This window comes from Lytechinus variegatus, chromosome 1 (genome assembly GCF_018143015.1).
Source record: "Lytechinus variegatus isolate NC3 chromosome 1, Lvar_3.0, whole genome shotgun sequence".
NCBI lineage: Eukaryota > Metazoa > Echinodermata > Echinoidea > Temnopleuroida > Toxopneustidae > Lytechinus > Lytechinus variegatus.
In genome coordinates, this window is record NC_054740.1 from 70,854,012 (window position 1) to 70,870,051 (window position 16,040).

At 35.1% G+C, this 16,040-nt stretch overlaps 1 protein-coding gene across 2 annotated transcripts; it reads left to right on the forward strand.

Moving 5' to 3' along the window:
- Positions 1-41: 41 nt before the first annotated feature.
- On the forward strand, positions 42-15,807 carry LOC121421777 (endoplasmic reticulum-Golgi intermediate compartment protein 3-like). Of its 2 annotated transcripts, XM_041616586.1 has the most exons (11): positions 42-240; positions 2,671-2,741; positions 3,533-3,620; positions 4,504-4,655; positions 5,221-5,309; positions 5,710-5,875; positions 6,923-7,012; positions 8,522-8,618; positions 13,431-13,638; positions 14,103-14,158; positions 14,516-15,807. In XM_041616586.1, the coding sequence occupies exons 1-11, from the start codon at positions 144-146 to the stop codon at positions 14,593-14,595; spliced, it is 1,194 nt and encodes a 397-aa protein (XP_041472520.1). In that variant the 5' UTR covers positions 42-143; the 3' UTR covers positions 14,596-15,807. The 2 variants fall into 2 exon arrangements, with proteins under 2 accessions (XP_041472520.1, XP_041472514.1); XM_041616580.1 differs by lacking the exon at positions 6,923-7,012.
- Positions 15,808-16,040: the final 233 nt, after the last annotated feature.

Here is a 16,040-nt window from a genome sequence, read left to right on the forward strand (position 1 = left end):
TCGGCCCGATCGGGCCGCTCCCCGTCGCCGCCGACCCGGCCGGCCTCAGCCGCAGCTCAGACTCAGATGATCGCAGATTTCAGAGAGAAGCAGACGAGTACAAACGGAAACGTCGAAACCATTTTTGTGTTCATTTGGGGGAAATGGCTGTACAGGACGTTTGGAACCGCCTGAGGCAGTTTGATGCCTACCCTAAAACTCTCGAAGATTTCCGAGTTAAAACATTTGGAGGAGCTGCAGGTAAAAACCTTTTTGATTTCGTGGCAATTCGAAATAACAAACATGAATAGATTCATGTGGGACTGTAGTGTAAGCCCTACCAGACCGCCATGCCCATGCACTCAGCAGTCAGAGGCTCTGTGTACTGTTGCCTGGCCGCGCCAGGGAGCTCTTAAGGCCCGCGCCCGGAGCCCGTGCAAAACGAGGAAATCGCTGGGGTCGATTGGGGTCTCATATATAGTCAATAATAGGTAATCTTAATAAAACATGGAAATAGAAATTATTACCATGAAACTTGAAATAGGGTGTGCTGGAGAAAAAAATTATTTTTCTTATTTCAAGAAAATTTCACATTTTCTTTGTGAATTTGAAGAGAAATGACCTTCAGACTGACACTGACAGAAATGTAACATTTTTGAAAAAATCCAATTATTGGCTGCAAAAAAGAGGAATGAAATTAGGTCAATTTTCAGCATTTCTCTGCCATAGACTGTGTAGTTTAGAAATGGACACACACAAATCCAAATTTTTCGCATCCGAGAGCTGTTGTATAACTTCTAAATTTATTATTAATGCCAAAAACTTGTCCATAAAGAGTCAAATAGGATTTTTTATGCTCTTTCTGATGGTATGATTTTTATAAAGATTTGGAAACCAGATCACAATGAAAAATTACGACAAAGTGAAAAAAATTGTACAAAACAGAAATTTCATTTTCCCATAGAAAACACATGGGGAAATAGCAATCTCAACACGCACAAAAATAAGGGTTTGCAATTTATCTCTAAATCCTTATTTAAAATGATCATATAAACTTGTCCTTACTGTCAAAAGAAGCCCCTGAATTTTCTCTTTCCATAAATGCCAAACACAAGTTAATAATCAATTCATATCACATTTTTCTAGTAGCCTGAACTTCCCGAAAAAAATCTGCCATATTTTCCCCTAAATCAGCCCATTTTATGCTGACACTTTTCAGTGTGGCTTCAGACACCCTACTTGAAAGGTCTATCGTGACACAAATCCTGACTTCATCAAGGCACAGTGACAGTCTGGAAGTGGAACCTCAAGTCAAAATAAAAGAAGAAAGTTCTGTCGCGATACCTCTCTCAAAATTAAAAACAAAATGGCAGATCGAGACAGAGGCTATATTTTGGTTTTTTTTGAGGTTCCAGTCTGCTTTGATGTCAGGATTTTTGTGTCACGATAGACCTTCATCCATGGCATATGTGCATAATTTCTGTTCCCACATTTTATTAAAGGAATGCTCTGGCTGAAAGTATTTATAGCTTAATAAATAGAGTAGAATTAGAATTCACTGAGAAAAATGCCAAAAATTTCATCAAAATCGGATATTAACAAATGACTAAGTTCTTGAATTTTGAAGTTTAGCAATATTTTGTGAAAATAGTCATCATGAATATTCATTTAGTGGGCTGATGATTTACATCTCCACTTGTTCTTTTGTATTATTTTATATGAAATTAGGTTTATTAAATTTTTTTCCTCCAAGAACTAGAAAAATTGAATTGACCACTTCCTTAGTGCATGAGATATTTATTGCTGCAACTTATTTCATTATATATTATTCACACAAGTATGAAATAATGAAAAAAAAAAGATTTTATGTAATAACATAAGAAAACGGAAAGTGGAGATGTGACATCATCAGCACACCTAATGAATATTCATGACGACTGTTGTCACAAAATATTGATAAACTTTAAACTTCAATAATTTTATTATATGTTATCCGATTTTGATGAAATTTTTTACATTTTGCTTAGTGAATTCAACTCTATGTATTAAGACAGAAATATTTCAGCCTGGACCATGCCTTTAAGAACTATTGAGATCCCAATCTACCCCAGTGTCTCCCTCACTTTGCACGGTTGACTCCTGGGCTCTGGCCTGCTTTGCGGGCTGGAGCTCCCAGGGTTACAATCTACCTAGCCTTGAGGACTCCATGATGATATTTTTTAATATTTTGACATATACTTCTTCATCATGGAGCCTTGAACTGCCTCCCATTTACGTATAGAGACACATCAAAACAAATATGGATCTTTGTAGATAGAAATCACTCAAATTTTTGTGATTTTTACGCCTTCATATGCCTAATGTGTATGAAGGTTAAAAAAATTTGTCAATAAAAAGGTGAAAAATTGAAGGTTTCCTACCAGACTGATCTTGTGTAGATTCCTCGATCCGTTTATCAACAAAGCAAATACAATAGGTCTGACCTTGAACCGCTTCGTTATGACGTACCTTCGATAAGCGATGTTACAAAATGCTGTTTTGAAGAACAATTTATAAGTAAAAATTATTATTAAACAAATACTGAAATCCAAGATGTGATTATGAATAATTATTATAAATGGATCTTGGTCTACTCTTATTAATCAATATTATATTTTGCTTATAAATATTTACCTTTTCTTTAAATTTCAGTGACCATCGTAAGCAGTATTATTATGATCACACTGTTCATATCAGAACTGAATTTCTATCTTACAAAAGAGGTGAGAACATTTCTATTAAGAAAATTTAATTCAATTGAAATAGTGTTTAAATCATTTTAAAATTCAATATTGAATGCATTTTAAAAACTCTTAAATATATATTTTGATTTTTCTGATTGTAGCTTTCTCTTTCTATCCAATAACAGGCTGCTGTAGAAAAATCATGTTCTAAGAATTTAAAGTCTATGTTAAGTAAAGGTAAATGAGTTTTTAAAGATTATCCATCGTCAAAATATTGATTCATTGGTAGATAAAACGGAAAATTAGAAAATATAAAACACGCTAGTTTATGTGAAAGATGTAGTATAATCAAAATAATCTGGTGTGTTTGTTTATTTAAGTGTTTTAAAGTTATTTTGCAGGATGTGATAAAAAGAAATGCCAAGCCTTCATTTTTTAAAAGTGCTATTGAGATGGAGATACACTTTTATTATTGTTATTAGTATTATAATCTTAATTATGCAGGAAAGAAAATTGAATTAAAAATGACTGTATGATAAACTTGCAAGTCTTTTTCCCCTTACCTTAGTTAAATGCAGCAAGAGATGCCTATGGCTTGTGACATAGGATCAAGAAGCAATCAAAATCTGCAAGTTTTAAAGCAAAACATGCACTGAATTATCCCAGGTGTCACTAAATAGATCAAAAAAATAAATTTTTGTGAATTGTCAAGAGATTTGAAGAAAGTGATGAAAAAGGTGTCATCCAATACCACTTCAGTTTGCTAGGTACTCATAGTTGACTCAAATGAGAGATTTATTTACTGTCTTTGTTTTTGTTTGTTTTCACAGGTTATTCCAGAGCTTTATGTGGACGCAACTAGAGGCGAGAAACTCAAAATCAATATGGAGATAGTATTCCCCAAAATGGCTTGTGCTTGTAAGTTGGCTTTATAGTAAACAATTTACTGTTATTTTTGCTGTTGTGTGAACAGCAAGGACAATAGAGTACCACAGTGATGACATGATATGACATCACAATTTTTTTTATGCATTTCAGAATTTTTGATACCATATTTTGGAAGAGCATGATGAAATGCCTCCACTACCAAAATTTTGTGCGAATCAGTTCATGGGGGCTGAGATATGACCTTGTGAATACATAATTAGCCCCATTGAAGTCAATGTATTATTGGCCTTGTTCTAAAAGTTTGGAACAAGGCCAATAATACATTGACTTCTATAGGGCTAATTATATATTCATGAGGTCATATCTGAGGCCCACATGGGACCAATTCACACCAAATCTTGGTAGTGGGGTTGATTCATCATGCTCTACCAAAATGTGGTATCAAAAATGCTGAAATACAAAATTAGAAAATTGATGATGTCACACTTCCGTACTCTATATTGTAGCAGCGTAATCAAATTTCATCTTCAAATAAAACCATGAATGGATGCATGACTTGTAGAAAAGTGTACATAATAGAAAAGTATCATGAGTGGAATTTTGGGTTGGGGTCAACAAACTAAGTAAATCATCAAATAAATGGTGTTTTGGGGGAAAATTATTCATAGTTGTTTGCAAAGTCAGCACTACTGCTATATAGAATTGTATAATGCAGGCAAGACTGCCAGAGGCGTTCCAGGTGTTGACTAATTTCCAGAGTGACTTTATTTCCAAATTAGGAGGGAGATGCATTTAGTTATCCAATGAAAATCCCACAAAAACTCTTTGATATTCACTTGTGTGCCTTTGAATAGAATACATAGTGTTACATCATTTATTTATTCATTTACTTATTTATTTGTTATTGATATAGATCTTAGTATTGATGCAATGGATATATCAGGAGAACAGCAGTTAGATGTAGATCATAACATCTTCAAGCGAAGGATTGACAAGACCGGAACTCCTATTAGTGAAGCTGAGAAGGAGGAACTAGGAAAGAAAGAGGAGGAAGAATCAGAAAAGGTAAGAAAGAAATTTATTTTCTATTAACACATTATTTTTTTTTACAACAGACATCTTTAGACACAAATATCAAGACACAGACCTCAGGAACTTTTCAAAGAGCGAGTGATTTTAAGTTTTGATAACATTGCTTTTTAAATTAGTAAATGATAAAATCATTTCTTTTTTAAAAGGTACTTCCAGCCATCATGGGTGCAAGAAATAGTATATATTTGTGCCATAGTTTTAGCCTATTGAAACAACTTGAAGGCTAGTATAGCTTGTGGCAGAAAAAGTAAGTACTAATAGAATAGATTTGCAGAGGATCAAATATGATGAATTTGCCATTTCAGTTGAAAGTGATTATTGCTTCCATGATCACTGCACTGTCAAGAATTATTTAAGAAATTCTATATTTGGAGATTGTTAGGCTTATCACATGAATATGGGTTTCTTCTTAGGAAGAAGCTAGACATGTTTGATGGTAACATGCTATGCAGTATACAAAACCAGAATATTTTGTTATTGTTATTAAAAAACTTATATTGTTGCCATTTTCAAATCTTTATTTGTATGTTTATTTTAGAAAGAAGAGGACCAGAAAGAAGAGAAGAAAGAAGTATTAGATCCAAATCGATGTGAGAGTTGCTATGGTGCAGAAACAGCCGATTTAAAGTAAGTATGACTTTAACATAATAATAATAGGAAATCTCATGACATGTTAGGGATCATTCTGAAAAAGTCACATTTCATAAATATCATGTTTTAGCCATAGGTGTTTTTTCTTTGTTTTGTTTGTTTTTTATTGGAGAGAAATAGGTTTCCTTTCCTATCCCTAACTTGAATGTGAAGCATTCAAACATCTTTTGGTGTTCATGGGTTAGAGAACTTCTCACTTTCTCAGCGATGCAAATGTAGATGCTATCTTTGTTCAGCTTCACTTCGGAAAGAAAGCTACATCAAAATTTTATTTAGAATAATGGTTTGTCCCGTCACTTTCACCGACTAATTATTTGCTTGTTATTGTTGTAGTTTCTAACATGGCCAAATTGAATACTCTTTTTCCCGGTCACAGATGTTGTAATGATTGTGAGGCAGTACAGGAAGCTTATCGTAGGAAAGGTTGGGCTTTCAGTGATCCTTCCAACATAGAGCAGTGTAAGCGGGAGGGCTTTGCCGAGAAGATGCAATCACAGAAGGAGGAAGGCTGTGAAGTATTTGGGTATCTAGAAGTAAACAAGGTAACTATTAAATACATGTGCTTCTATGTCAAGGGTGTAGGCTGGTTTGAGCATGGGGAGGAACTTAAAGGCCACCGCACACCTTACGACCCGACTGGTCTTCGACAGAGTGAGGGGAGATGAATCGCAAGGTAGTTATAAGCCGCGACACCGCACACCTTGCGATTCGACTGCCATGCTGTCCCCGACTCATGCGTGCGCTTTTTGCCATAGCAACTAAGAAAAAGCTCACTACTGCGTATGCGCATTGTTTATCATATATGCGTCGTGCAACTCTGCTGTCTGATTGGCTGGAAGTTGGATTGAGCTTGCGATCCAGTCATAAGGATTCGACATGTCAAATCCTTACGATTTTCCTTGCAACTTGTCTCTAACCTGTCTGCGACTCAAGCTGACAAGAGCGGGAGGGTACATGTGCATCCCCCCCTCGCCCGCCTACACCCTTGGCTATGTTTATTTGAAGATTTACAATCTTCAGATTCAGACTGATCTGGGGGGTGTGTATTTTTTTGTGTGAAATGGTTATGCTTAAGTGCCACCACACACATGATATATATCACTCTAACTCATTGATTCATACCTAGTAGTGCCATTCCTGGATCAAGATCTGACCAATGCAGTGAAACAAGTATATCTCAAGTTATAAATGAAGTTGTGAATCTTAGTAAAACATGGACAACAATAATGCAAGACTATTACATCAAAAGATGCATAGAAACATAAATGATTTAATAATTAAGAAGATCAGTTATGAACCATGAAAAAAATTGAAATTTATGCATTTTATAATGGGCAGCTGCTCGCATATGACGTCACAAATCAGAATCTTCAATTCTAATAATTTCTTAATCTTTGATGGATTTTCCTCAAACCTTCACCAATGTGTTTGTTTTTTTTTTGTCTGGTATTTTTACAACAAACCTTTTGTCAAGCTGAACTTCCCCTTTAAACATAATCCCTTGTAAGTTTGAGGCATATCATGAAGCATCTACATTGATCTTTGCCATGGAAACCTTCAGAAGTTTACTTTACAATGTTTAAATGCAGGTTGCTGGTAATTTCCACTTTGCTCCAGGAAAGAGTTTCCAACAGCATCATGTCCATGTTCATGATTTACAACCTTACTCAGGAGGAAAGGTAGATATCTAATTAAATCATCAAAACCAACATCAATGGCCCGAATTCACAAAGGTGGTTAAGAACTTGAAACTTGGCTCATGTCTTTATGTGGCAGTGATCTGATTAGATTTTGGGGTCATGAGGTCAAAGGTCACAGAGGTCATTATACGCATTGAAAATTCTTGTTCTCGCAAGAGCCAGATGATGTCATATATAATCAGGGTCCCGTAAGTTAAATGTTAATAGCTATTAATTGTACGCATAATTTTCATGATTAATTATACATTGTAGTCAATACAATCAGTCTTGAAAGAAATGACGTACAATGATTGCTTTGCTTTGTGAAACGAGTCTCAAATCATCTGAAATACTATGGTTCATCCATGTACATTAGAGGGAAGATGGTCTGATTATATTTAACATCATAATGTAAATGAGCAAAGGTCGCATTGATCATCATATACCTGATTATCTTTTGCTTGCAGTTAAGAACAGTTTTAGGGATCATTTCAAATGAGGCTCATGTACGCATAATTATGTGTGTGAGAATGAACTGATCAGAGTTTGGGGTCACAAGGTCAAAGCTCACAGAGGTCATTATTTGAATTTTAGATGTCAGGTTGGAATATATTCATGATCTGACAATGCCAGAGCTATAAATTTTTACTACTTGCATTTAAGAATCCATCTCACTTTCGTGGATGGCTGGAATGAATTACCAGAGTAGTCTGACACATTTAGTAGTACAGATTTATTTCATAGATGAATAAGTTAGTGAGCCCTAGTCAGAACTTATTAGACCTCAGAAATCTGTTCAATTTAGCAAAATTTGTCTTGAAAGATGTGAATGATGCATGGTTTTCATGTTCAGGGGTCCGTTGCAGAAAGAGTTGCGTTTAAACAAAAAGAATCAATCGCAAGTCCCGAATGCGTGCTGTTGATTGGTTGAAAATCAAGTTGCTGCGTATGATTTTTAGAGTTGCAATTCTTTGTGCAACGGGCCCCAGGTCTGAGAAAATTGTTTCCACATAGCTGATTATTCAGGTAAATGCTAGTTTTGGTAACGATATCAAAATGATTTCGTACAGAATCCAATGAAATGACCACCAAAGTGTCTGTATAAGTAAAGAATATGTGCCAAGGATTCTTGAAGAAATTGTGTAATTGCTGAGAAATTAGCAAATAAGCACAGAATTTGGGTCAAGCGTCGGGCATGACATTCAAAGCAATAATAATAAGCACAGAATTCGGGTCAAGCGTCGGGCACGACATTCAAAGCTAATTTTTTTCAGCGTAGATTTCAAGATTTCACAAAGTTCAGTATATGTGACTGTACCAGATGTAGATCCTCGATGATATACTGACAATTAAGCCTGGTTTTACAGACTTTCTCATGAAATCAGCGTTAACTGCAACTACTGGCATTTCTCTTTAATCACACTTGACAGTACATATTTAAATATCAGTAAAAGTCATTTTTTCTATTAAATTGCTTTCTAATGTTGTTTTCTATTTATATTTATTCAGTTTAACATGACACATCACGTCAAAACATTGTCGTTTGGAATGGAGTATCCTGGCATGGAAAATCCTCTTGACAATACAAAGATCATTGATGTTAAAGGTAAATATTAGTAGCAAAATGCTTCTTGTTATATTAGAGGCTTCAAAGTTGGATCTAAAATCTTATAGAGCATTTATTCTTTAATTCATATCTGCTGTAGACTTAGCATGATTTATTATTTCTCCCTCTTTCACCCCCTCCCCTTCTTTACACCCTCCATCTCCCTCTTCTCTATCCACTTTTTGCTCTCTATTTTTTTCTCTTCCTTTCTGTTGTCCCCCCCTCTCCTCTGTTTGCCGATCTCATCTATGTTCTTTCTCTTCACTCTTTTTTACCTCCCTTTCTTTTCTCTCTCTCTCTCACCCCCCTCCTCAAACCTCCACCTCTCTCTCTGCTGCCCCCCTCTCTCTTCTTTTCTGCTGTCTCCTCTTCCCTCTCCCTCCTAGCTTTGTATGTCTATCTCGTATATTATCTTATTGACCCTTTATGAAATCTTCAGATAGACATTTGAATGTGCAAAGAATACTACAAAGTGATACTAAGTATCCAGACTGAAAAAATAGCATATAAATGAATCTTTATTTGCAATATGGATTTTAAAGTGTTTTTTTTTTACACATGTATACCATGTAATATTATTGATGAAATGAATTACAAGTAATGTCAAAGAAATCAGAATATTGCAAAGTGCTTCCTGACTTTAATGTATTAGCCTCCTAGCAAAAAGTATTACAGGTGATCAACTGATCTTTTTGAGGCAACATTTCAATTAAGTTCTTTGCCAAGATAAAAAAAAAGATATTAGAGGGTGTTTTCAGTTAGTTAAAAAAAGTTCTCAGCTTCAACCCATGCTGTGAAGAATGAATGGAACCTACACTGTGTGTTAATGTGCCCAGTGCTGCAAGCTACATATACGCACAGAAACCTTTAACAGAGTACTATGTAGACCTAGTTACATTTTTTTTATTGTGATGTCAAATAGGTTGTTGAGACATTAAGCATCTGCTACTTTACCGGTTGTAACAGAGGCCTCTTAATGCTCACGTTTCTGTGCCAGTACCACTCGACAAGGTATAAGCGCTCATTGGATTTACCAGTATACCATGAATACACATGTTTATGATCGTAATATGCTATTGGGTCATTTATATCAATGTATTTGTAAAAAAGAGGGTTGGTGTTCGGTTCTCATAATGAAATTATAAATGCTTCAACAGATAAATCATCTACTATGTTATTGAATGAACTCTGCACTCCAAACGATTTAATTTATGCTTTGTTTCTACAATGTATTCTTTCTGCAAAGTTAACACTCTTTTCTTGTACATGTGATATCATTTTGCATGTTAAAAATAAAACAAACACAATTCTCTGCAAACTAATTGTAGTCTAGCCTTTCATTATGTGATATGATGACAATGCTGTGCATATATTATCACATTTAACTTAGCATTCTTACTCATACCCTATCCAAATGTCATTTTGGTCGCAGTATAAAAGCTTTCAACCGAGTTCCTTACAGCCTTGTTTAAAAATCATATACGCAAAAGACTTTTTGTGTAGCAACTTCAGAGAATGTGGAGCAAATTGGGATGCGATACCAGGAAAATTATTCCCTAAAATGGACTTTACTCAAATAACAATCCCTAAAAGGACATTTAGTTTTTATCTCTTTTCCACTTGAAAGGAAGAGGTGAAGCCAAACAAAAGCCTATCAAAATTTTGTGTTCAAGTTAAGCTATTCATCGATCTGTTGGTAAGCATGGTTTACATTTTGGGATGTACACACCTACAGAAACACCAAAGCTTATTCTGCTGGTTCTGTTCACGGCGAGATCAATGGATTTTCTTTTTTGGGGGGGAGGGGGTGTGGATGTGCTCTTCAAATAGAGTCCTATATTCATCACCTTGAAGTAGCACTTTCTCTGGAAGAAGAAAACAAATTTAAAAAATACACAATGACGAAAAAAATGTATTTTTTTGTTCTCTGTATTAGTAATTTTTTACCACATGAAAATATTTGTACATCAAAATTCTGAATGATTAAAGCGTACATGTATAAATATAACAGACTCGTAACTGTAAATCAGTCATGGGAAAGTACACAAACAGATCATTTTGATATGTTTGACAATGAGGAAAGAAATGCTTGTTAAATCATTCTCACAATTGAACATCCACCAAATCAAATACACAGGAGGAGAGTTAGTCTCACAACCGCAGTATTATTGTTCAAAACTCTAGGTCACTTCCTTGATGAATGATATCCTATTTGTGATCAGTTCATGATTGTAAGAGTCCTTTCAAGATATTCCTCATGTATCAGCATCGTATTCCTGTTCCAATTGACATGAAGAGTCCAAACGTTCCCCCTCCCTGCACCATGCTCTTGCCTACTGTATTCATCAGCTCGCGACCACGAAGACCGTATCTGGAGATCAGGATAAAAAGATACACAATTCTTAGTTTTGACTATACAGCATTTGCCTCTCAATGTATGGGTTTTCTGTGCATTAATAGATTAAAGGGGAATGAAACCTTTGGAACCAGTAGGCTTGTGTAGAAACAGAAAAATCAAAGAAGAATAAAGAAAGTTTGAGAAAAATCGGACAATAAATGAGAAAGTTATGAGCATTTAAATATTGCAATCACTAATGCTATGGAGATCCTCCCATTGGCAATGCGACAAGGATGTGTGATGTCACTGATGAACAACTTTCCTTTTGGTGGACTATAAAATACCCTCAAAATGTCTCTTTTTGCTTTTTCTTATGCATTAATAGATTTAAGTCCAATAAGGATTGATCAATTAATATCTTTGATAGAAAACAAAGATTGGTACAAAGTATGCACCGTCTGAAAATGTATACAGTTAAGGCGTAGCATGAGAGGATTTTTAAAACAGGTGATCTTAGGGAAGTACATTGTAAATCATAGGTTTTTTTCTTCTCTCGTTTCAATTCAAATATGATGCTGTAAACAGGTTCATTTCATTTTGTACTGTAGAGGTATGCAAATATATCAAGGAGAGACATCCCTTTTATGTTTCATTTTTATTGAAAGATTTATAATATACCACCGTTCGACTACTGTTAGTCTATGATCTAGTTTGAGGCTGCGGCTATTGTCGTTTCGGTTTACAATTCTGATCTGGCAATATTTTATTTGCTGTTATGCTCAATGCAGGTCATACTTCTGATGTGGCAAGACTACAAACAGCCTACACCCTCTTCTCTTGCTAAATGATTTTGTATCGCGAAAAAATCTGTACCAAAATTGTGCCTTGTGGCCCAGTGGATTAGTCTCTGGACTTTGAAACAAAGGGTTGTGGGTTCGAATCCCAGCAATGGCGTAATTTCCTTCAGCAAGAAATTTATCCACATTGTGCTGCACTCAACCCAGGTGAGGTAAATGGGTACCTGGCAGGAATTTATTCCTTGAAATGCGTGTGCGCTGTTATCTTAGTAATTACGGCTGCCAAGCTACAGCTGGGGTAATAATATCCAAGCCCTTTGGAAGTGCATAGAGACATTCATAAATGCACTATACAAGAACTGCATATTATTATTATTACCTGCACCAAACCATCTTCTGTACAAAAACAACAACTGCAATAGCCTATAGGCCATGACTGTTAGCTCTCTGCAGTCTCACTGCTTAAGGAGTGTTACTTATTTTCAGCATAACAGCATATACAATAGCTGCATTCTTTGCCGAGACTACTTATTACCAGTAGGCATGAAAATAAATCAATCAACAAATGATAGTAAAGAATGAATAATAAGATATCTCTCCTTGACATATTGCCATATGGCATAAATCTATTTCATAGACTGGTGGTTCTAGCCGTTTGCTCAGAATGCATGGAAAGGTACCTGCATGTACGGTGCAATGAAAGTACTAGTATCATAGTGTAGTTGATGTTAATATTTCAGCTAAATGCCACCCAACTGCCAAAATTTGCAAAAAAATAACCCACCACCCCCCTGGTAAAAATATATAGCATACTGTCTGAAGGAAATTCTCAAATATATACCTTAAAGCTGAAAATCCACCGAAGAGTGCACCTGACCCCATCCCAACACAGAAACCGATCATAAAACCCATCTTCACCCTGTCAAAACATGAAGGTCCCGATGTAGGTTGCATTGACACTGGCATCTTGATCTCTTTTGTCCTGAATGAGGAGACATCAAAACATCAATTAATTAATGACATGTATTCATGAAACCAACCCTGTCAAAGCAGGGAGGCCCTGACATAGGTTGCACAGACCCTGGCATCTTGGTCAATTTATCCTGAATGGGGAGACATCAAAACATCAGTGAATTAATGACATGTAGGGGAGACCGGGGTTAGTTGGAACATGGGGTAAGTTGAAACATTGTAATTTTCTTTAATGCCTGTAAAGTAAATTTATGCAATACTGCCCTCAATTTCACATTATTGATAATACAACAGTTGTATTATTAATAGCAATAAATTGAGGGCAGTATTGCATAAATTTATTTTACAGGCGTTAAAGAAAATTGCAATGTTTCAAATTACCCCATGTTCCAACTAACCCCCGTCTCCCCTATTCATGAAACCAACCATGTCAAAGTCAAAGCAAGAATATTCTGTTATAGGCTGCCTAGGCACTGATATATCGATCTATTTATCTTGAGGGGGAAATGTTAATGAAAACAACCATGCCAGAGTAGGAAGGTTCTAGTGCAATTTGCATAGACACTGACATCTTCATCATTTTGTCCTTAGTAGGAAGACATCACAATATCAATGAATTAGTGCATTTCACAATACCTGCAACATCAATATTCTGTTTGTTTTCATATTTTATTAATTTTTAATATATTTGTATATCACTCCTAGGTTCGTCCATGTTTCAGTATTTCGTCAAAATTGTTCCTACAACGTACACCAAACTGGACCAATCTATAACGAGAACAAATCAGTATTCCGTCACAAAACATGAGAAGCAAGTAACGACATCGTTTTCAACGGGAGAACATGGTCTACCGGGTGTCTTTGTTCTATATGAACTGTCTCCACTTATGGTTAAATTTAAAGAAGTAAATAGGTAAGATTCTGATCATTAAATCATTTCTACAGGGGGGGGTGGCTTCAGCCCCCACTTTTTTTAAAAACCATGTGCAATATGTAAAAGTATATGATTGTGATTTTTTGCATAGTCAGCCCCCCCCCCCTTTGAAAACCGTTCCGTGGCCCCTGTTCTAATTGTAAAGTTGTTAAAAATCTAAACAATCCATTGACAGAAAGATCTTTCCTGAGATATACATAAAAAAACATATTGAGGTTAATTTGTTGACAAAAATTTAATATTACCAACAGGGTATACATTCTATACTAGCAATAGTCGTGGTAGAAAGAGAATGCAAAAGTTGTACATTATTTTTTCTTAATATTTTTTTTCACTGACTGCTTATTGAAGCATTGCATCAGTAAAACCTGGCTGAAAAATTTTGTCTTTACAGTGCATAGCTTTTATAGAAAACAATGCAATGAATTGTCTTTATTTTACAGGTCATTTATGCATTTCTTAACTGGAGTGTGTGCTATCATAGGGGGAGTTTTTACAGGTAAGTGTATATTTTTTATCACATAAGACATATTTGAAGTTTTCAGTACTGTACCATATTAAAATTTGAATATCCTTAAAATGTGTAGTCTACTTAATACATTCTTGGACATGCTGATGAGATAATTTCATTACCACATCTTTACAATCTGTACAAGCAATAGTTTTCACAATGCTGTTATGATTAATTTCAAATAATGTAATTTTAACGCCCTGCATGTTCAGGTTAAAATTGTTAGAATGGACATGTGAAGGGCTATGTCATAATTTTTCATGTTGTGCAGGTTTCAACGATATAGCGAGTGATTTTTTTTAAATCCTTTTTTCTATTTTCTGTTTCAATTGTTTTTTAATACAGTTGCTGGACTGATTGATTCCATGATTTACCATTCAGCTAAAGCGATACAGAAGAAAATTGAGCTTGGGAAAGCTTTATAGCACTTTATCTCTCGCTTTCTAGGCATATGTACCATTTCTTTATGTGTATGTTCTCCATGAAATAATCATGGTTCTTAAGGAGAATGAAACCCTGGAAGAACAATTGAAAGACCTGTATAAATTGGAAAACCTAGAAAGTTATTACTATTTTAATGCTGATGTCATTCTACAAAGATCATCCCATTGGCAATTATACCAAGATGTGTGATGTCACACATAAACAATTTCCTCATTAATTTTGTAGGTAATATAGTATAGATCATGTTTTCTTTTGAGTGCAAGGATTTACTGCAATAGTTTTACAAAATTCATCATGGACAAATAGCTGGAGCTAAATCAGAATTAAGCTAAACAATATTTATTGAAAGATTTTTTAACTTATCAAATGAGAGAGCTGTTTATGTGTGACATCTATATCTTGTTCACTTTGCCAATGAGATCTCCATAGCATTAACATTCTCGACATTCATATGCTCCTAAATTTTAATTCAGAAGTGAGAAGAAAACAAAAATTTAAGCAGGCCTATATGAAGGTTTTTCAAAATATGCTGGTGCCACCCTGGCTTTCTTGTTGCATGTCTAATTTTCATTGTACTTTATTCATCAAGGGTTTCATTCTCTTTAATTCCTTCAAGATATTTTTATAGCATTTGCATCCTAAAGGGGCAGTCACATTTGGACATCTTAGCTAGGGTATGCTGACATTCCGTGTGTGTGGCCAGCCGTTTTCCCTTTTAATCTTGTTTCTTATCAAGCATTCCATTCTTCATATTAAGAACTGCAGTTTGTTTGTAAACACAAAATATCAAGAATTCAAATTCTTCACATGAAGAATCATATGTGTAGTAAACAATAAGGCGATTCTTGATATAAAAAATTTGGATTAAGAAAATGACTTGCCATAGCCTAGGTATGTCAGTGTACACTGGCTAAGATGTTCAGGTGTGACTGTACCTTTATTCTCTTACTTTTTGTTCTTATTTATTAAGGTTCAGTTGTAATAACAGTCTTAGTAGTAGAAAACTGAAAATGAAAGCGTTTGAAGGCAGTTGGCAACTTTGTCCGAGTTCATTGAATTCACTGATTCAGCCGGTACTTCATTCACATTTGCACACCTTAAAGGTCAAGTCGACCCCAGAGAAATGTTGTTATGAATAAATAGAGAAAAATCAAACTAGCATAACGCTGAAAATTTCATCAAAATCGGATATACATAAGTTATGGTTCACTTATTTTTCACAAAACGGTTATATGCACAACTCGGTACCATGCAAATGAGACAGTTGATGATGTCCTTCACTCACTATTTCTTTTGTTTTTTTATTGTTTGAATTATACAATATTTCATTTTTTTTAGATTTGACAATAACGACCAACTTGACTGAACCATATAGTATTGAACAATGCTAATTCCAAATGTTCAGGGAGGAATTTATCGTTGTTTC